We start from the raw sequence: 22738 nt of genomic DNA, 5'->3' as shown, positions 1-22738 counted from the left end.
TTGGGAATTATTTTCAAAATTTATTTCAAGTATTGTTTACGTACATAAATCTGGTTTCGGTATCATATCTTATGATCACTATGGATTTTAAATGTTGTTACTTATTCCGATTCCAATTTCGGGACTTTGTCCAATAACATATAATAATAATTGTTTATTCTTACGGGTGTTAACCTAATGTACAAAAAGTGTTAAATAAGAATTTAGACATATTGTTACATAATTAAGTACATATTAGAAGCATATAAACATCAATAAGCATTATTTAACACGTTAAAAAAGTAAACGGTAGCAAAAGATAACATGTGATCGGTATAAAAAGTTATAAAATAACATATACATACATAAGAAGCATACAAACATTAATTAGCATTAAAATTAACGCCACCTTCTCTTTAACTAATTTCTCCGAAATTTCACTTCCATTATTATAAACAAAATTAAAATTAATAATTATTCGAACAAGTCTCCAACTACTTGCAAACAAGTACTATCCCCTGTTGACAGCCATGATGCCCTTTCTCCTGAAGACGCTTTGCACGCTTTGAATCATGGGAAAAGTGGGGCGAAGGATGCACTCCTCGATGCCTAAATCTGGCGGCCGCGTTAGCTGCCTAAATTCCCTCCCTTATGCTGGCTAACGAGTTGGGACATCCTTCCAAGATGGCGTCATGGCTAAATCCTGGAATTGGCATAGCCAAATGGCCAATTGGGACACGGCTTAATCCTTCTCCCCATTTTCTATGCCCTCAACCCTTTGGGTGTCTTCACAGTTCGGCGTTGCGTTGACGCCGCGGCTAGCGAGCCAATCAGAGCCCGTCATTGATGACGTCACGTCTCCAGCTCGCTGCGTCGTCGCAGAAAAACTGAACCTGTCGGATTTTCTCTGCGTGAACGCGGCAGTACGCCGACGATTTCGAATTGGTGTTTGTTTATGGGAAGCTTAGGTACACAAATATGCAAGATTAGCTCTAATGGGAGTGACAAATGCTGTTTATTTCAATATTTACTATTATTTTGAAGTGTTAAGCATAGATATTTCGTATCTTGCCTAAACATAGGATAAATGTTAACCCTAAATTAGATTACAATCCCTTAGGAGCATAGATTAGCGTAACACTTATCCGTCAATGGTATCACAGGCTAAATACAGCGAGAGAGCTCCTTGTTGGTGACTACGGTCGTTTGAAGTCCAATTTATACCTAAAAATTGTGCCCTCATGATCTACCCAGTTGAAGCTATTTAGATAACATGACTAGGACTATCTATTTGAATAACATTTATCATTAATAAGTATTCCTGATAATATTCCACCTAACTTATGTTCACCGAGTGTATGTAATTAGCTATTTCTCGAATATTCCGAGTTAGGAAATAAAATTTAAAGATCATAAAAATGCATAGGCAAGGGCCATCATTTCATGCATGATTATCGACATTATGGTCGCCATATTAACTTCAAATGCTGTTTATAGTTAAGATGAATATTTTAAGAAATGAAATTGCGTAAAAATGCACAAAACAACATATGTATTGTGCGTTTGGCTCGAAATCATAAGATGATATGCTCCCAGGCAGATTTTTAGGAGCCAACGCTTTTCGCCTTTCATTTGTTTTCGCAACGCAGAGCTGTGAAGGGCTCCCAAGTGCCTTGTCTACACTACACACTTAACTTAAGTGACTTCACTTAAATATATTCTTAAATGTGGTGCGGTAGCTACACTTGAGCTTTAAGTCGACTTCAGCACCGTGATTGTCTATATCGGGAAACAGTTATGTTGACAGATGAAGGTCTAGGAGAGCAATCAGTGATTCTTTGATTCAAAGCGACAATTATTTGAAATAAACTTCCAAACTCCGTGAATTAACCATTTTGGATTTAGAAGGTTAAAAGGAAAGACCGATTTCAGTTCCTGAGGGAACGCTATATGGCGAGAGGTGATGGAGCCAGAGGAATTTAGAATTACTAAGCGTGACTTCGTGGAATGACATATTCATTACGTAAAGTAAAACACTTATTGCTAGTCAAATTCCACTGCTTTGTTAAAACCATTGATGTTAAATTTCAACCATTAATTCCTCCCACGTACAATGAAATCGCCATATCTTATCTCCCTCGGCATCCCTAGGACTAAAATTAAAGCCCTATACAATAGTTTCAATAAGTGTGTGGGATGTTACTGAGTGCATTCTTTTAAGTTATTTTCGATTATGACACCATGGAAAATAAACTATGTTTTACCGGATCCTCTGCCGTCGTCTCATTGTCAGTCTTAAAATTCCTTAAAACGTTTCTAAGTTTTATAAATCGAGTTTCACCGTGAGCAACAGGCATAGCAATTAGTTTTCACGGAAATAAAACCAACAATAAGATGAGAAACACTACAAAATAAATTCGTCGAATTAATATCCCCAACACTAGAAATTAACTAACGAAATAGAACGCTCAATAACCACATCATACAATACAGCACAACTTAGAACATAATCAACGGGATGATGTGAGATGGGTATTATGTGCCATTTACAACACATGAAGAGCTTCAACCGTGCGGAAACAGTTGCATACGCAATTTAAGTTGGGTTCTAAGATGACTTAAGTGGAGGTGTACTTAAATGAAGCTGGTGACACCTACACTACCAACTTAAATACAGAGCCAACTTAAGTAGTCACTTAAGTTACTAGTGTAGACCCGGCAAAGGTGATAGAAGGTGTCACCTTGCCAACTTGCTGCGATTTAGCTCCGCCCCCAAGTACCCAACGCCGAGCTATGAAGGCACCCTTTCGCGCCGGACGTCGGTTGGAGCCGACGGGCATTTTCATACGCAGAACGCCGTCGGGTATAGCTGTCGCAGATTTTTCAACGCAGACGACCGGACGTCGGCTCTGGCCGACGTGAGGGAAGGGAAGTGACTGATGAGGTAGCAATTGTCCGAGGCATTCAGGCCCGACCTGAGACCCAGCTTAGCTAGTCCTTAGGGCCACTCCTAGGCAATAAAGCCCGACCCTCCCACTCATTTATGTTGGGCACTAGAGGGCACCGCAGGAATCCGTCGCATAGTAGTTACGTTTTCAATAGTTTTTCAATGATATGTTTTGTTGCATATTACTATGTTTTTATACTTTGAAATGAATTCTTCGTTTTGTTCTGTGCCCAAGCAATTTTTAAACGGAATTTTAGCGTTAAAAATAACGGACTTCCGGACTTATAGCGTTATCACCTTATATTTACTAACTTTGTTCCTATTAACCCTAGAAACCCGTTTCAAATTCCACAATGCTTAAAAACCTTAAGTAATTCTTTCAGAAGAGTATACATATCATTAACAATCAACTACAATGCTTGTTCGAAAAAACTCTGGTAAACGCAATAAGTTGACCATGGATTCATGCTATGACAAAGGATGTTGTCCAGTGGCTGGGGTAAGGGATGGGCACCCCATTGAGCTGGTTCCCAAATCTGAGGGACGAAAATACCCAGGCAACTCACCCCCAAGAAAGGGCTCCGTACCGAGAGGTTTAAAATATTGTTATGCTACTCGTAGCACGAAAACGTTTTTCGATTGTAGGCGCCGGCAGGAAATGGTTAACTCGCGAGAGTACCATTGAATGGACCGGAGAAGGCGGCTGATTTTGGAACAGGCCAGAGGCGGAGGAATTTTTGGAGGTGAAGGAGGCAAGGACATAGAAATAAGGCGATTCGCGGACGGATGACAAAGGTAACAGCGAGGGCGAATGAATGGGATTTATGAACATTTTTTCCTTCTCCCCATTTGTTTTTTTTTTCTCCCGTGTGCCATTATTTATCCTCCTTGCAGATGGCTCCGGGCGAAAATTTACAGCACTGCAAGCTGGGCGGTGGTTCTCGTTCTCTTTTCGCCCAGGTCCTCGCTTCGCTACGGCAACTAGAAACGAAGCGAAAATTTTCTCCGCTGTTATTCTCGTTCTTTTCGCCCCGCCTATCGCTTCAGTTCGTATAACTTCGTTCTCTTGGCGAAATACTGTGGCGTAAGCAATGAGGAATTACCCATAAGTCAATGGGCACAAGATAATGTCAGCGATCAACACACTGCCTCCACAGTCCGAAACAATTGAAGAGCGCGAAGCACGTTCGTAAGTTCAAATCATATTTATTAAATGTATTACGCCATGTTTTGTTTATTGCGTGAGACTATCTTCTTGCCGTATTAAGTATTGTTGTACAATATTGCTAATTCATCGGTGGTTTTCCGTAGTTGAACATAAAACCGTTCTCTTTGTTTTTCATCGTTTTCGTAGGAGCATACGATGTGTCCAAAAGTTACTCCGGTGAAACTTATGGGTTAATATTTTCAATTTTAACGTAACTCAATTGGCAAAAAATAAGAGAGTTATCTGATTCTTATGGTTTTGCCACGGAAGAAAATGATAAGCAGCTTATCGTACGCTGAGGAACTCGTGTAAGGCAAGAATAAGATTTTAGGGAAGAATAGGCATGGAATGCAGTCAAATATTCTCATATTAACGCAATTTGCTGATGCTGGATGAACACCAATGGCGGCATAACAACGTACTACACATCCTATGCTGCCTAGAGATCTGCCGGACATGAACGTAAAGCCTAATAGTGAAATTCAGTGAGTTTTTATGAGAACTGAACAACTGATGATAGATTTTCCTGTGCATAGAAAATATTTTGACAAATTCAAGAGACTTCCCTCTGAAGATGTAGTAGATAAGTAGTATGTGAACCTTTTTCTTATTATTATTATTATAGTATTCTACCGATTAAGGTAGGTTTCCATTGAGTATTCAAGAAGTGATCTGGGAGCCTCCCTTTCCTTCCAGCACTGCCTTCTTCAATTCACTGTAAGGCCTACTCTCTTTCAATCTATCTAAAAATCCTATTGTTTTCCTTCCCCTCCCTCGTTTCCCTAAAATTCTACCCTCTAACACCATTTTCAACATCCCCTCACCGCAAAGCACCAACTCCAGCCATACCTTCTATCTCCTGCGTATCTCATCTAAAAGCTGCCTCTCCTCGGTGAGGAGAAAAAAAGGGACTAAAGGAGGAATCGACCTTACTACCTTAGCATTTATAGATAGCCATGCTACCCACTACACCACTACTTTATTTACTGTAAGTCATGCTCTTATATGACAAAACTGCGGTCAGTGTCTTTCTTTTTGTTTCCGATGGAACGTTCACGAGAATAAGAACCGAAATAACTAGTTTTCTCAGGCAATCCAAACATTAATATGCTCAGAATAACAGTACTCCCACGATAACACAATACGTTTGCCAGACAAAAGCTTCGCGGTTCATTCAAATGCAAACCCACTTTTAATCACATCTATTGAATTACGTAGAACGACAAGACGAGTAAAACGACACAAATGTTGTATGCAAAGCATTTGAATAACAATTAAACTAATTGGGATCAAAAATATAACATAATAATGGTGTATAGCTGTAATTAAATCACGAGTCGTTCTCCCATCAATTCTTTCGCCAAGTCCCTAGAGCGACTTTACTGTCGTCGCTAGAGAAATTCGCTCTTGTCGAATGTTTACATTCACTATATGCTCGCCAGACAGAACGAGAATAACTTTTTCGTCGCCAGAGGATCGAAGCGAAGTTTTTCTGGCGAAATAGCTAGCGAATGAAAACGAGAATACGAATTCAGTCACCGTTCGTCAATTTTTTCGATGAATTGCGGGGGCTATAGCCAGAAAGAACTAGAATAATGCCCCAGGACCCAACTGTTCATACTAAAGAGATTTTGCTGACTTTTAGGCTAAATTTTAGTTTAGTAAGTAAACGAGTAAGAAGTTGTATACGTGATATACCCCTCAATATGATGATAAACGGCAATGGGTGTTCAGCAATTAATTGCAGCCTTATTTAATTAAAGCATGAAAAGGATGCGCTTAGGCCAGCGAACCAGTAATTGTAACGAAAAAGGCCAGTGAGTGGATTGATTCACAATAATTAAAGATATTAATAGAATAATCATCCGGAGGAATATATACACGAACAAACACACCGCACAGTGGGGGTGAAATCGAAAAAATCTGGATAATTTTTTTTTCACTTTTTTCACGCAGGGAAAAACGATTATGTGTCGAATTATAGAATAATCAGTGAACTTATCGCTGAAATAATTTCATTAGTCATTTTATTTAGAGCTGGAGACGTCTGTGAAGCTGATATAAAATGATATAAAATTTTTTGAGAAAATTGATTTAAGATTTTTTGCTGCAGTTGCGATTTGCTTTAAAATGCCTAAATTAAAAGCGATCTATGATAAAAATGAAATTTTAGAATTTTTAGAAATCGAATTCCTGTGATGAATGTGGAAAACTACAAATCAGTCATGCAGGATAGGCGTTCTCGAGAAGATTACAGGACGCCGTCACAGATAATATGAAATTTGCGTTGGAGCAATAAGAGGAAAATCACCCGAGGAAGGACTACATAGAAATCCTCGAATTAACTGTAATATTTTTGGGCGGTGTTCCACTCCGAAGGATGTCATTTCGCTCTGCCAGGACTTTGAACCATGTTAAATGATGTCCAAGGCTTTGTATTGCCTGACAATATATTTTTTTCCGCAAGTAATTCCATTTATCGGCATTGGAGGAGAAAATAATTCGTGACGCGTGCTTGTTTGTTGTTTGTCTTTACGTGGAGGCCTGGGTTACTGCGCCAAATGCAGAAGAGACTCCTGTGCGAGATTTATCATTTTTCAAAGCTCTTTATGAATACAGAAAGTCCGATTGTGGAGTTAGTGGTATGGAATTCAGAAAACTTCGGAACCGTTTATGGCACCTTTCTCCAGGAGCTGTAGCCCTTGGATTTTTCGATGACAATATATCAGTGGAGACGAATAAGCGAATGGTAGAGGCCTGAGAGTCCGATATTATAGATAGTTCAGACGAGTTACCGAAACGAATTTATGTATCGCCAAATGATATCGTCCAATTCATTGGCAAGGGATTCGAGTATTTTATTTATAGGCACTCGAAAAATATTTTAAAAAGATTAAATATTCCTTTGATATTTCTATCAGAGGATCCGGTTGATTGGAAAAGTCACGGCGCATATAAGCAAGGATTAAAGCTAGTAAAACATCTTCGAGTAGTCAATGATACTGCTGAAAGTATTGATGAATGAGTTTGATAGAATTCTAACAAAAAAGTGAAAGACGGAAACAATTTTTGCTGAGTGTTGTGACTGACTACGGGCAAAAATTTCCAGACTGCTATAGTGCAACTTTATCAAAAGAATTTTAAGAAGCTTTGTGTGCAGTAAAAAAAGGGCACTACACCAATTTTAATTTTCTCCTGTAAGTGAAAGTAATGTATCCGTGATTTTGATAGGAAATATGTTATCCCATGATGTTGGGTAACTGCGGAAATGGATTTGTTTGAATAAAAATTTTAAATGTAGCATAAGAGTAGTTAAAATAAATAAGTAAAAAAATATTTTTTCATTTTACAAATTAAAATATGCATACTTTCTTTCGTCCTTTTTAGTACATTAAATACGGAAGGTAAATACAAATGCCTCATTTAAAAAATCTTATTTTTTAGCTTGCACAAAACATCAATAGACATCCCTGGGTCCCAAAGGGAAGAAATGAAAGATATCAAATATTCCCTATGCGGTATAGTTGCAAACTTAGATCAGGGGTACAGATCCGAAATTTCTAAAAATCGGACATTATAAATCATCGCCGCTCGGGCCCCAAAATTAAAGATTTTGCGAGCATTCAGGCTGACTTTAGACAGAAGCACTTATACATAACATTTAGATATGGAGTATAAACAACTGCTACTAATCCCGTTTTGCTAATAAACAGAGATAAATATAGCATCTGGCATTATATTGACGAAGTTTAAAGTATATCTAAAGAATTTTATGCTTTTACGATGAGTGAGAATGATCAACAAATATTGAGAGGATGCAATCCGCGTGCCACCCAAATTGTCTGGCTGGGGTGGCGCGCGCTCACTCTCGGTGCGATATCTCGGGTACCAATGGGCACAAATGAAAGAAATTTGAGGTGATAATCTGCAAAGGTCTAATGAGTCGTTTTAGATGACAAAAAAGTGATGGAATAATGCGAGAGTGACATCATCTTCAGTAATGTCCGAAAAACACCCAAAAATACCAAAACTTCAAAACTTTAAGTGCCATGTGGCACGTTTTCCCGGTGTCCGGTTGCAAAAATAATGTTCTTGATTTATTTTATCACCAAATGGGACAAAACTGGGAGGCGTCCCAAAATAAATTCGCATACTTTAAAAATAAGGGCCACCCTAGTGTACTACGCCCATCCTGGGACTACCTGCTCCATTGCCCCACGAAACGCATCTTCACCATAAATATTTTAAGAATTTCGCCCTGAATTGAAAGCAAAAACCTTTCTCGAGCTTCGAACTGGATGATGTTTTCTAATGACGCCGACACAGCATTCCAAAAAAGTACTTGCTTTTTATCTTCATGGCGTCACTTTCATTGCTGTGTTAGGTTTCACACTGAATATTTAGATGTATAAATCATGTTATAGTAATAGGGAGAACAGGCCGTGAGGGGAAATAACTATTTATTTTTAGAAGCATTGATATATTTGAATACATCACTCTGTAATAAAAATATTCCCGCACTTATAAATCATCGAAAAATAATGCTCAGAAATTGTGAAAAAACGCACTGACACACCGTTTGCCGTCTTTAAGTGTTAGTAATGCGAAACCTGAGTAAAAACGGCTGTTTAAGGTGAGATGTGATGATACCGTTGCTTCATGGGTGAAATGTCCTTTGCAGGTTTTACCAAAAGTTTTAGCAAGAACACCACACGTTTCGATGTTGCTGCATTATTAACAAGTGTGTCGTGGAACATAATTTTTTTATTTTTTGGACAAAATCATTTAAAAATGAGATGAGCTCTAATGGTTTGCAATAAAAAATAATCGAAAAGGTCTCAAGTGACACTACTAGTGATACGGACACACTTGAAAATCATGTTACGATATGTTAATAGGTAGTGTCATTCATAAAATGTTTTAGTGGAACCAGCAAAGTGCCTTTCTTTCTATAGGAACACGCGTTTACCTTTATGGTCGCATTTTTGATACGATTTTTAGGCGACTCCGCAATTTCTATATCGAGAAGCTATCTACTGGATATTTTCCTATCCAAGGAACGTTCCTTGATTTATCAATGAATATATCTTTGATACGGAATCGGAGGACTAATCACGAAGGAAGTCGCTCAGATTTGTCCCAAGCTCTAATCTCAATCTTTCAACCTACAGAACTGCGGCGACATATCAGGTCTCTTTGAACTCCGTTTTTTCCACCAAAGTTGGTCTGAATCAGTCGTGGGAGGAATGACGGCCTTAAGATGAGAGAACGGAGAAATTTTAATTATTCCCGAGGTCTGTAGGATTAAAGGCTTTCAGAGGGCTGAAAAGGAGAGCTCGAGGGTTGAGTAATGTTATGTGGGTGGAGGGCTTTATCGTGCTGGTTTGGGAAATGATGAGGAGGGAATGCTGGATTAAGAAGGAAGGCAATCAAGGAAGAGCTGTATTTAGATGAGAGGAAAAAAGAGGTCGCAGATGAGAAGAAAACAGGTTTCATTCATCGATTGTTGAAGGAATCAGAGACAGCAATTGAAATATAAGGCAAAGGATCGAGGTTACTATTATTATGGAATTTAATCCACCCACAAAGTAAAGTACTTCAGTAGCTAATCAAAAACAATTGATCTATTTTAATTCAAATATACGGAGAAGCCTCCAAATATGCTTTAAATTTTAATTATTGTATAAAGAGTTTTTCTTTAATTTAAGGAATGAAATCAGTGTAAACTGTAAAAATTCTATCGTAGAGAAATTAGATCAGATAACAAAGCGTATTTTAAGAACAGTCTCAAAACAATGAATTTTAATTGGTTCGACATAGAAAAATTATCCGCATCCCTTAAATCCGCTTGAGGCCTAAATTATTTGTCACAGAATATTGAATTAGTATGAATCATCGTATCAAACAAGTAAAACAAGTTAAAAAAGTTTCCCAAAAATTTTTTCCTAGCTTATCAATAGACTCATTGTTGCATAATATTTTAGTTAATTTCATTATTATTATTGTTGTTATTATTATTAATATTATTTTTTTTTCTTTAAACTTTCTTCAGTTTTCACTGATTTGTTTTAGTGTGAAGAGCATGTGTTCTCACCGAGGCCTCTCATGACTGTTCTATTGCGTTGTGAAATTTTCACGTGATATGACAGGTTAAAATTATTACAGTCTGTTACTATTTGATGTACCTATGTATTTGGATGAAGGATGAGTATTTTGAAACTGCTTTGTATATGTTTTGGGATGATGCCGGTACCGGTATGTTGATGATGATATTGGTTATTATGATTATATTTTTATTTTCGTTTTCAGCATTTTTGCTGATTTTAGGCGAGGTACGGGCACTCTCGTCTTTTTACTCAGTGTGGAAAATTTTTCTGACAATACGGAATGCCTCCAGTCTTCTCTCGTCCTCCTTCCTCATTGTCCACGATTCTGCAACGTAAAGTGCTATACTACAGATCAGACTCTTGACTATTTTTTCCTTTAAATTCTAAAAAAGCAAAACTCTCAGAAGATCCTTCCTGTTCATGAACGCCTCCTTTGTTAATGCGATTCTCTTCCTGATATCCTTACTACTTTATCTTTTTTCCACTGACGTACTGCCCAAATAGTTGAACTGCTCAACCCGCTCAAATTTTTCACCAACCACAATTACCTTAAGTTTCACATTCCTCGCTCGTGATGCTTTACGAACTGCATAACCCTGGTATTCTTGTGATTAATCCTCATCCCATATTCCTCGCAACTCTCTCATAACGCATCCGCTAGAGCCTGAAGCCCCTCGCTGACAGGCTAATCAGCGCCTGATCATCTGCGATTATCTCTGATTTAAACATGATTCCTCCCTCTTTTACTCCAGCTTCTAACTCATCCCACGCTTCCCTTAGCATCTCCTCATCGTACACGTTAAAGAGCAGCGGCGATAGGGGACAGCCTTGCCTCACTCCTCGGCTCATGGTTGCCCAACCAGATTCTCCGTCTGCTATCTTCTCTTGCGCATTCTGGGCCATATAGAGATTACGAATCAGTCGCCTATCAATCAAATCTACAACCACTTTCTTGAGAATATCCATTAGCTTTATACAGTTTACTCTATCAAATGCTTTTTCAGAGTCCACGAAACGGTCTTCTCAGCCGCATTGACTATTCCAGTTTTAATATTATCTTATCTAACCTCAACGGTCTATGTACTTTCAATCTGCCGGGTGCTACTTTCAACAAGTTCCTCATATTCTCACCTCATACTCCCCTTTAAAGCCTCTACATTCCAATTCTTCGCCTTCCTAACTTTCATAAGTCTTTTTTTATCTTACGTTACATTCTTTAAGTACTAAATTGTTGTCTGAATCCGCATCAGCTGCAGGGAAGCTTTGTGAGTTTTTGCACACTATTCCTAAACCTTTGTCTTACCATGATGTAATCTATGTATCTGATATCTCCCCATATCCTCTGACCTTTTGCATGTGTACCTCCGCCCTTTGCGATGATTAAACCAAGTGGTTGTTATGAATGTGTTATTTCTCCTGCAAAATTATGCTGCTTTCTCTCCTCAGTCGTTTTGAATTCCTAATCCAAATTTGCCAACTTCGTTTCCATCCCTCCCTTCCCCCACTGAATCGTTCCAGTCCCCCATCATTGCCAGATTTTTTCTTACCCGGAGTTTCTCTAACTATTTCTTCGAGTTGTTCATACACCTCATCTACTTCTTCTTTCATATAATTCCTTGTTGGCATGTAAACTAGTACCACTACTAGGTTGGTAGGTAGTGCCTCAATTTCTACCATAAGAATACTATTGTTCATCCGATCTATGTATACCGCACGCTTACCCATCCTCCCGTTTAATACTAAAGCCACCCCTCGTTGACTTTCCTCCTCACCATCATGTATAACCCTGAACCCGTAACTCCAGTAGTCTCTACTGTCCTTCTACCCAACATCAGATAGACCTAAGATCCTCCCTTTCTGCATTTCTGTTTTTACATTTTCTAGATTACCCGACCTCATCATTGTCCTCACATTCCACGTCCCTGCATCTATCGAATCCTTTTTTTCTCCATTCTCTTGGTCTTTTCATCCCCATCCTTGGATGCTGCCGCTGATGCTGAAAAGGGTGATGATGATATGTTTCTGCAAGGATTTCGTATGATATGGACCCGGAGGACCTTGGCGACCTCACTACCGCCTACGACACCCGTGCTTGAGGGCTGGATCCCGCGATTCCATCCGCGGCTTCTTCGATCAAACTCTATGTTTTCAGGGGAGAGATAGTTGGTAGAGTTTCCCACTTCCATTCCAACAGTGTTTTTTTACGTGACACCATCACGTGGACTACCTGTCGTCTGGCTCCTACCCTTCGACCTATCTGGCATGGGTGGCCCTACCGGGAATAATTGCGAATTAATCCCGCCAGCGCAGCTCTAGGGGTCATAGAAACGCGCAAGCCTTTCCACCGCGACAAGTTTGTTGCCTTTTCCCGTTTTACCACTGAAAATCCACGCCACATTACTTCACGTGCTAACGGTAGGAGGCATATCTTAGCTGAATCCCTCTCCACATAAATTTCAAGTATCAGCATTAAATGACTTTATTTATATAAAATGCGACTGAACTGACTATGAGAACGATGGAATGCTGTATTATGCCTACTTTATCCCCTATTGTCTCCGACAAATTGTGCAACTGGCCACTATGAGGGGACCTCCAGAATTGCGTTTGCGAAACAAATTATTTGAATCCCACGCAACAATTTTTTCACATCAAAATACACTCTTCTTTCAATAAAATTTCGTGAATTTTCCCATCTTATATACACGAGCAAGCAAATATATCATGGAGCAACGTCTTGACACTGCTCTAAAATTTCTTCAACTTTTTTAAGGTGGGGGGCAACAAGGATAAATTGTTGGTCTCTATCGTCACCGGAGATGATGCGTGGGTATTTCATTATATCCTCGAAACAAAACTCTAGATGGCAAACGCTTCAAGAGCGACGGTGAAGTCCGAGCAGAGGTCACACACTTCCTCAGCGGGTTGGCGGGAGACTTCTTCAACTTAGGGATAAAAAGCTGGAGCACTGTTTTTAAAAGTGTGTCGAAAAAAATGGAGACTACGTTGAAAAATAGGCAAAAGTGAAAGCTTTTTAACGATGTGAAGATTAATAACAATAAAAAAGTTTTGTATTTGTTAAAAATACGGGAACCTTACTTTTGGTACAACCCTCGTAGTACATGGGATTCGACCATGTTAAGAAAGTCCGTGTGGTCTTTAGCCTGGCTTCTACTTCTTGCGCATAGCAGCCAGCACTCCTTTGATTTGAGGTCACTGGACTGAGCAAGACGATACCAATCGATAAGAATCGGAGTCAATAAATCGCAGTCAATACGTTGCTACGACTCTAAGGAGGCGAGGGCGATGCCACTTCTTCCATCTCTATTTTCTCGGAACCAACCACTTCTGCAGCCATCAAAGATGATCGCTCCCCATGGACCACGTCCTCCCCACCCAATCATCCCGTATCCCCCAGCGCCTGTTTCTTTCCTCCATCGTCCGAGAATAAAAAAAAGAGCTATCGGCAGTGAGTCACGGATATCGGAAAGGCTGGGGAGATGGGACCGCCTCTTGGGATTTATATTTGGCCTCATTCTCCCCACCTTGAAAATTATCTAGAGAATACCTGTCCACGCTCGATTCCGAAAAATCGCCGCGTCGCCGTACTCTCCGCCGCCGCCGGCCAGAACCGGATTCGACCGCACGCTCGAAAAAACGATTTAAAATTCGAGGTTGCGAGTTGGTGCAAGGTTTTACTTTAGATCCACAATGTAGAAGCTTCATAAAACGACGTGGTATCAGTCACTTGGCGGAAGTCCGTGGTAATATCTACTTTTTCTCTACGTTTATGTAAAAAAATGGGCTGAAAACAGGCTCCGTCATTTTGTTATATATCTATGGTTATTGATGAAAAAAGTCTTTGAAAACCCTTCTGATGGAAGAAAATGAAGTGTCAATTAGGATGGTATAACAGTTTTGTCAATAAAACGATTCATGAAACCACAGCACGAGGATAAAGTTGTCAATTTTCAGAAAAAATCGAGGGTGGTCGTTTTTCGCTAAATTTGTTCAAATTTGACCTCACACATATTGTTAACGTGAAAACACAGGAAAGAAATAGCCTGAGAAGTTATGCAAAATTTGTTTGAGAATATTTTTGCGAAGTTTCAACTTCCTAGCTCAAAAAATCGTTTTGAGGTTTTGGCCAACTTTTTCGATTCTAGCCCACTGTGCGGGTGGGCTTACGAGGGGAAAAACGAATTCCCACATCTATCCGTTCGGCAAAACATCTCTCTAAACTTATCGCTTCTATTGGACCTGGAAATATAGTGTGGCTCTAATATTATGTTCTCTGTGTCGCTCTTAAAGATATCCATTCTCAATTGTTCAAGCAATCTAAGCCTGGCGCGCAGCCTCCGAGTCTCCAACGGCTCCCAGCCTAATTCGCTTAACATCTGGGTAACACTGTCTGTACGCCCGTAGCAGTATTTGACGAAACGCGCAGCTTTCCTTTGTATTTTATTCAGTTCGCGGATTAAGTCTTTCTGCACCGGATCCCATACGCTCGCTGTGAATTCAAGGTGCGGTCGGACGAGAGCGAAATAGTACCTTTCTTTTACTTTCTCATCCGAAAATCTTCCCACTATACGCTTGACGAATCCTAATTTCTTCAAGCAGTCTCGTGATTAACCCGTCAGGTGGTTTGGATAGGTGAGGGTAGAGCTGACTCCACACCAAGCCGCAGGCATGCGAATTTCACACAGTCAGGTTTTATGAGGGACGATTCCTTTCCAATGCCACTGCTCGCCTCCGAGGAGTTTTTTTTCGCCTAAGCATAGGATTTCATTTATTTATTTAGAATAAAAATGCACGTAATTTTGGGGAAGAACGGATATTAAGTCAGTTACACTGAAAGAATCAAGATAAAATACACTTAGGAAGATCTCCAAGCTGCGTCTTGGTATATTATTAGCTAATAAATACGTTTTATTGAAGTAAATTCACATTAGGTAGTTAAACATTGTGCTACGGTTTGCTGAAAGGATACTTGTTTAAAGGTTTTATTCGTATAAAGTTATCACTCCTTGAATTAAAATAATTTTGCTGATGTCTCGCTGTTTCCTGTTAATCCTAATTCCGACTTCTACTTATAAGGGTAGGTGAGGATAGAGGTTAAAGGATGTGACGGCATAACCAATTTTCTTCACAAAAATTCTGAATAAATTTTGAACCGTAAAGTAGTAGACCAACCATATCGGTACGCTTTGCAGAAGACACTCACAGTGAGAGACGTCAGCGACAGATCTTTGAAAGAGGCAGAATTAAATTAATACCTATGGCACTGAAATTGTAAGGGCGATAATTCCCACTATCAACGTAAATTTTAGCAACCGAGAAGTTTGTCTTACGAGGAGGTCTTTCTTATTTTATGGATTTTGAATGAAGCAGGTACGCTATAAAAGAAAGTTGATAATCAGAGTTGATAATTAACTCGCAGAGTGGCTGGAATCTGAAGGTCCTTTATGGCCTCTAATGTAATACTACATGATAATCAATGCTGTAACAGACGAGCATTAAAAGTGGTAATCCAAGTTTCGAGGAGTAATTAAAGAATTCCAATTTATACATTATATTTAGAAATGAAGACCCATATGGCATAAATAGCCGCTAATTGTTCTACTAATTGAGATTAAGACCTTGAACCTGAATTAATTGAAACCTTTTGAATTACCTTAGGGGTAGTTATGATAGTGTATTCTGTAAATTCAAGTGGACGGAAGAGGGATTCATTCATTAGTAAAATTAAAAAAGATCGATATCATAAAAGAGACGTTTAATATACAAGGAAAGTACGAAATAAAAAAATCATTACCTCCAGTTCTGCGACGAAAGTTTTAAATTTGAAATATACTGGGGGACGTACAGCCATATTATTCCTCATATTATTTACTAATTTCCAAAGTTGACGATGAATTACAATGAAAAACAGAATTTGAAGAAATGAAGGGAAAAATTATGTCAAGGATATAAAATGGGAAATACTAAATTGTGAAGTAAATGTGTATTCGTGGTCGAAATAAACTATATTTCAGCATTTTATATCCTCACGGCGATCCAATGGAAGTCAATAATCCAAAGAGGAATCGTCACAAATTCCGGAATACGATTCTGGAAATCCCGACTTCCATTTTTCACGCACATCTAACCAATACTATTTTTTAGTATTATTTTGACACTCTCCCAGAAATCTACCCGAGATAAAAATTCAAAATTCTCAAGGAAGAAAGAGGTGTTCCGACTTCAATAAAAAGCGGATTTCTTAAATGAGACGATATTAAATATGGATTTCGACGGAGCAGTTTGAATGCTATGAGCCACAAAGTAAATTATCCGTGAGTAAATTGAGCTCAAAATAGGGTCAATATTTCTTTAAGCAGAATTTAGCTCTCCTTTTGTGATAATGTTTACGATTCCGTTTATTTTGGCCACCGGATAAAAGTGACAACCACTGATGTGCTATTTAACTCTTATAAATAGAAGACATTTGAGGAAATACCTTTACGTTCCTACAGTTAATTGGGACAAAAGGCTGTTTATTATGTCCTCGCATTGGTGACTTTAGCCAACCACTTATTTATTTGCAAATATCAGCGCGAGTATACTGATTACATGTGGCACTATAAAGTTAGGTCATATGAGTAGCATTAGTCTAACCCTTTGGAAATGAAATATATCGTAAAAAATTAACAAGTGATTGAAAAAGTCGTAGGAATTGAAGAAATAAAAACTTGGCTTTTTTTACATGCTAACTTATTGTGACCGATCATGGCTTAGTTACAGCGTAGCATTGTCAAGATATAGCGAAACCATGGTCATTCATAATAAATTTCCATGTGGAAAAAGCCAATTTTTTGTTTCTTCTATTCCTACGATAAAGTATTTCCACAAAGTTAAGACCGCTACTATTAATTATATAAATTAATGAAAAAGATATCAATTCCTTCAAAAGAATGAATACAAGATTCTCATCAATTTTCAATCAAGAATTATCATACTATATTATGAATTCCTGTATTCAAAAAAGTAAGGACTTCAAAAACTCCAGGTATCTGCTTCCATTCAAAAGTTGTGCTGTTGATGAATGAGAATTTTTTAAATGTGTATCTTTTGAGATCTCTGTTTCCATTAAAAAAATTCACCATTTTAGATGATGGAGGGGTCTTTGAATTATTTTTAAAGCTGTTACGTTCTCGACTACTCTGCGTAACCCGCTTATGCTACTCTGAAAACAACTCTTAAAACAAGAGATAGAAAAAATAGGACATTTTGAATACCTATGAAACGGTGCATTTTCTTTTCATTGAACGTATCTTCCTCTATCCTTCTTTATTGTCTATTTGACCGCTGCTTAAACTTTCAGCCAAGGTTTTCCATCCTCGAGTCTGCGAAAAATATGTATAATTTTTTATCTACTCTCAAAAGTTACGAAAAATGTAAATTAGTTCAGCATTTTATACGATTATAACAGAACAAGGTACTTAAGACTCAAATAACCATCTATGATGATTACAAACATGTACGTCTGCATATTTACGGAATCATTAGGAAAAATGGGATATAAGCTCCCACTGGAGCATTGTAAAAATTAAGTTAAGTCCCACCGCACAGTGGGATAGAATCGAAAAAAGCTGGCCAAAACATCAAAAACGATTTTTTAAAGCTAGGAAGTTGAAAGAACTTCGCATAAATATTCTCAAACAAATTCTGCATAAATTTTCTGGTTATTTCTTTCCTGTGTTTTCATGTTAACAATATATGTGAGGTCAAATTTAGCGAAAAACGACCACCCTCGCTTTTTCTGAAATTTTCCGACTTTATCCTCGTGCAGTTTCATGAATAGTTTAATCGACAAAACCGTTATACCATATTAATTGGCACTTCTTTTTCTTTCAATTGAAGGGTTTTTAAAGATTTTGTTTCATTCGAAACTCGAATCACAACGTGCATTTCAACAGATCCAAGTCTCGCGTCGCATATAAAGTGCACTTTAAACGTTGCAACACGGCTTTGACAGCAATTAGGACATGCGCAATATAATCACATGTGGGAACGAGAGCCTACGTCTCATGAATTCTTGCTCGTGAGCACCCTTGTGCCTTCTTGTTTTGGTAAAAGATGCTCTTCGTTGGGTAAAGGATGAAACAGGTACGAGTATTAAAAGTCATCACGATTATTCTAGATTTCCTCGCTGACGCTTTCAAAACAATTATTGTATGCCACCGACCGTGCATTAGGTCTTCATTCATGGAGCTGACATTGCAAAAGAGTCCATTCTTAATTGTGACAACTGTCAGGGGAAGCAATAGAGGCGCGCAAAAAGGACGTGAGAAAGTTCCGTGAACGGTTGACTAGAAAAATATCACGAGTGGACACAAATCAGGATTTATTCCGAAAACAACTTCTAACGTCATATCTAATAGTTACAAAAAATACGCCAATTAAACTGGAAGAAACTGGCAGCTTGCCGAAAATTGTAATGGATCTGTTTTTGAAAAAGGAAAACAATGCTTGAGCTCAGGTAGTGAAAGTGATAAGGACTCGACAGATAGTGAATGAAAAACAGTAACTTTTTATTGCTGAAAGTGCTAATAGCAGCATGTTAGTTGGGAAAAGTGTAAATTGTGTTATTTTTGTTTATGCATTGCTTATACGGTAAAATATTTCTAAAAAATAACGATTTTGTGAGCAGCGCAGGTTATTAAGAAGAATGACTGTGATATATACGTAAGAGATTTAAATAAATACTTTAAATTGAGCATAAGACAAATTAAAATTAACTGTATTTCTTTAAAAGCATATATTATTCGATGTGTGTGATATGCCTTTCGATCCTTCTACAGCTAGCAGGAGTCCATACAAAAAACAAGGTCGAAGGGCTCCGCACTTCAACAATACTATAAAACGACCATTGTCAGCAGGCCTTTAAATATGTATGGGAGGTTAGGAAGTGAAGGCCATGGATCATCGACGGCTCTTGCCTAGAAATAGAGTTTGTTTGTTAATAAAAGACTCCGTTTCCCTACTTTAAGCACACGATTTAATTCCAAGTAGTAGTACATGGAATGCACTCAAAGAAAGAAACCTTTCGGTGCACTTCTTGCAGTGCCCAGCAATGCATCATAAGAGTCATTCGCAGCAGCATCCATTAATTTTAATTTCTGGTGATTATTTTCTATCACTATTATATCTATTATCCACATGTAAAAGTGAATGAGACCATATTGCATCCAAACGGTAGCCGCGTCGCCACACTCTCCGCCGCCGCCGGCCAGAACAGGAGTCGACCGCACGCTCGAAAAAACGATTTAAAATTCGGGGTTTCAAGTTGGTGCAAGGTTTTACTTCAGATCCACAATGTAGAAGCTTCATAGAACGACGTGGTATCAGTCACTTGGCGGAAGTCAGGGGTACTATCTACTTTTTCTCTACGTTTATGTAAGAGTAGGCTTGACTTCCAGTAGGGTTTGGCTATTCGAGTTTAAATTATATCCCACCCTTCCTCTGCAGCGTGTATATCTTCATTCTCCCGGAAACTATTTTCCACTAGTTCCTAATATTCTCTCCTCATTTGAAGTCTGTGGTTTAATTCAGTCTCCTCAACTCATTACATTTATCATCTTAAAGTTGTGATATTATCAAAACTCTCTACATAAGTGTGTATATGTATGTATTTGTTCATTACTGTCTAAGTTAAAACTTATATTTTTGTGTTATTAGTATTGAATATTTTACATGTTTTGTATGAATGTCTACTGCTTGTTAGCCTAGCAATAATCTCCATAATGCCTTATTTTTTGTCAAAATGCCTTTTATTAAGAGTAGAAGATTTCCTGTATTTTCTATTTTCTGCTGTCATAGGTTTTACCTAGAGCATAATAAAAATATTCTATTCTATTCTCACAGCCTCATTTAGCGCCTCTCCGAACCATTTCCACGCCCTTCTTATTTCCACTCGTCCTCTGAATCTTACGTTGCGTTTTATGAGCACTAGGTGTAGTCTGTATCAGCATTCGCCGCAGGGAAGCTGAGAGAGTTTTTCACACTACCTATACCTAAGCCTCTGTATTACCGTGATGTGGTCTACTGATACGTCTGTACTCTGTCTTTCCTCGTTTGGGATGTGAATTCTCCTATTTCCTGTTCATCCTTCCCCTCGCCGACTAAGGCGTTCCAGTCCCCTATCACTAATAGATTTTTCTTACCCGGAGTCTCTATAAATATTTTCTCGATCTATTCATTCATCTCATCTACTTCTTCCTCCCTGTGATTGCTAGAGGGCCTGTAAACTTGAATCACTATAAGTTTGGTGAGTCGCCTTAGTTTCTACCACCAGAATCCTATCGCTTACCTGATATATACCGACTGCTTTCCTACCGAGCTTCCCATTTCATACTCAATGTGCCTCTCTTTTACTTTCCTCTCCACGCTTTATATAACCCTGTACCCGTCACTCCAGTAGTCTCCACTATTCTTCCACCTCACTACGGATAGACCCTATACATCTATCCTTCTTTTCTGCATTTCCCTTTATATATTTCTAGCTTAAATTTTCGTGCATTCTTTCTAGCTTTATTCATCATTGCCCTCACATTCCACGACCCCTATTTACAGATGCCTTCTTCTTTTCCATCTCCTTTGTCTTATCCTCATCTTTGGATGCTTCTGCTGAGAAAGATGATGAGGCTCTGTAAAGATTTTCCATGATGGGGCCTAGAGGGCCCTGCCGACTTCACTGCCTCATTCGAAAATGCCCTTAAGGCCCCGCTATTCCATCCAAAGGTCGTTAGATCAAACTTCAGTTTTCAGGGAAGAGATAGTTGGTAGGATTTCCCAGGAGTCCCATTCCAGCAGCGTTTTTTAAGTTACACCATCATGTGGACTACCTATTGTCTTGTTTTTCGACCAATCTCGCATGAGTAGCCCCACCGAGAATAATAGGATTGTTTCCTATTTTTTATAATTGCCTAAATCGAAAATATATTACTTCAGGATTCCGTATTTCACGCTTTTAGATTTTGAAATGAAGACATCAATTTTTCTCAAATAAATGAAAAGTGAAAAGTTTCAAGCACGAGAAAACGCGACGGCAAAGTATGAATGCTGGAAAAACTCCGTGTGACGTCATTCTGGTTACTGCTGTCACCGTGTGAGGTGACCGTGGGGCGAGGCTTTGAGCGCTGATACGACGTAGACTGCTAGCAGGTGGCAGAGTACCCTGCTAGCAGGTAGCGCTTGGCTTAAATAAGGATTATTATTCCCCTATCAAACGAAGGAAACTTTCCGACCTTAGGCAGTTTTAATAGGTGATTATTAAGACATGTTCCCCTGAGCTCTGTGCCTCATGCATGCATTGGTAATATCAGACGATGTAAAACTCCTATATACTCGTATAGAAACTAGGTCCCCGTGACGTTACGTGGAGTGGCATCGCATGGACGCCAATCTGGCCTTTTTCAAATGATGATAAAATTAACCATTGCCATTCGTCTAAACCGGTAATTCTAAAACCAAATAACTTGTGTATTAAGAATACAATAATGGTGGGCAACGAATCGCAATCAGTGCCTTTCGTTTACTTTGATGAAGGAAACTACCCTATTGCAAATTCATGCCACCATTTCAGCTCTAGGGATTATAGGAACGCGCAATCCTTACCACCGCGAAGCCTGTTCACATGAATTATCATTTTTCACCCCCGGTGTACCCTAAACTTTCCTGATCCCTCTCCTTTTCCTCCCATCATCGGTCGGTTCTCATTTTGCATCATTCCTCGCCTCGTATAATTTAAATTAATAATGTGTACCTCTACCAACAACTGTATCGTTCTCCGGAGGGAAAACAGGAAAAACTTGTGTAACACTACCTAAACTACTAAAAACCCAAGAAAGTATTTATACTCAATTTGGATACTCTTTAAGGATAACTATGGATTATTACAATCCACTATCCATGGTTCTTCAACAAACTAAGCTATATTGACATAAATTGCCTTATTTTATCAATCACACCACCCTTATCAAGTTTCCCGTCACTGAATTCATGATGGCCTAGGAAAAATTAGTACGATATAAAATAAAAGCGTTATGTCGATTGAGATAGGCTTCCATGGAATACTTGAGAATAATTCTGGGACCCTTCCTCCCCATCAACCACTTCCCTCTTCAGTTCACAATAAGGCCTGCTCCCTTTCATTCTATCTAGGCCGTATCACACTAGCGACTGCGGTCGGCGCTGCGGCTGCGACCGCGACTGCGACTGGCCCGTCGACCAATCACAGCGAGGCAGTCGCAGTCGCAGCCAATCAGAGAGCTCCATTTCAATCTCGCGTGCTTGCGGCAGACGTGTTTGTTTGTTTTGGTTACCGTAGCGAGGGAAGTTCAAGAAGGTTATAAGATAACGCTGAGATAATTTCGGATTTTTAAAGTGAAGTTGGAAGCCCAGTATATTGGATATTGCACCCCAGTACACAGGTGAATGAAAATGAAGTACGTTTTA

At 38.9% G+C, this 22738-nt stretch overlaps 1 protein-coding gene across 1 annotated transcript in view; it reads right to left on the bottom strand.

Annotated features, from left to right (window-relative positions):
- Positions 1 to 20945, bottom strand: part of LOC124167117 (A disintegrin and metalloproteinase with thrombospondin motifs 9-like) — a 95909-nt gene extending 74964 nt beyond the window's left edge. The window contains exon 1 of the mRNA XM_046544915.1: positions 20853 to 20945. Within this exon, the coding sequence (XP_046400871.1) occupies positions 20853 to 20945 (93 nt within the window). The remainder of the gene's footprint in view (positions 1 to 20852) is intronic.
- Positions 20946 to 22738: the final 1793 nt, after the last annotated feature.

This window comes from Ischnura elegans, chromosome 10, assembly GCF_921293095.1.
Source record: "Ischnura elegans chromosome 10, ioIscEleg1.1, whole genome shotgun sequence".
Lineage (NCBI taxonomy): Eukaryota > Metazoa > Arthropoda > Insecta > Odonata > Coenagrionidae > Ischnura > Ischnura elegans.
Note: the sequence above shows the minus strand (reverse complement) of the source record. Positions and strands in the feature narration are given on the sequence as shown.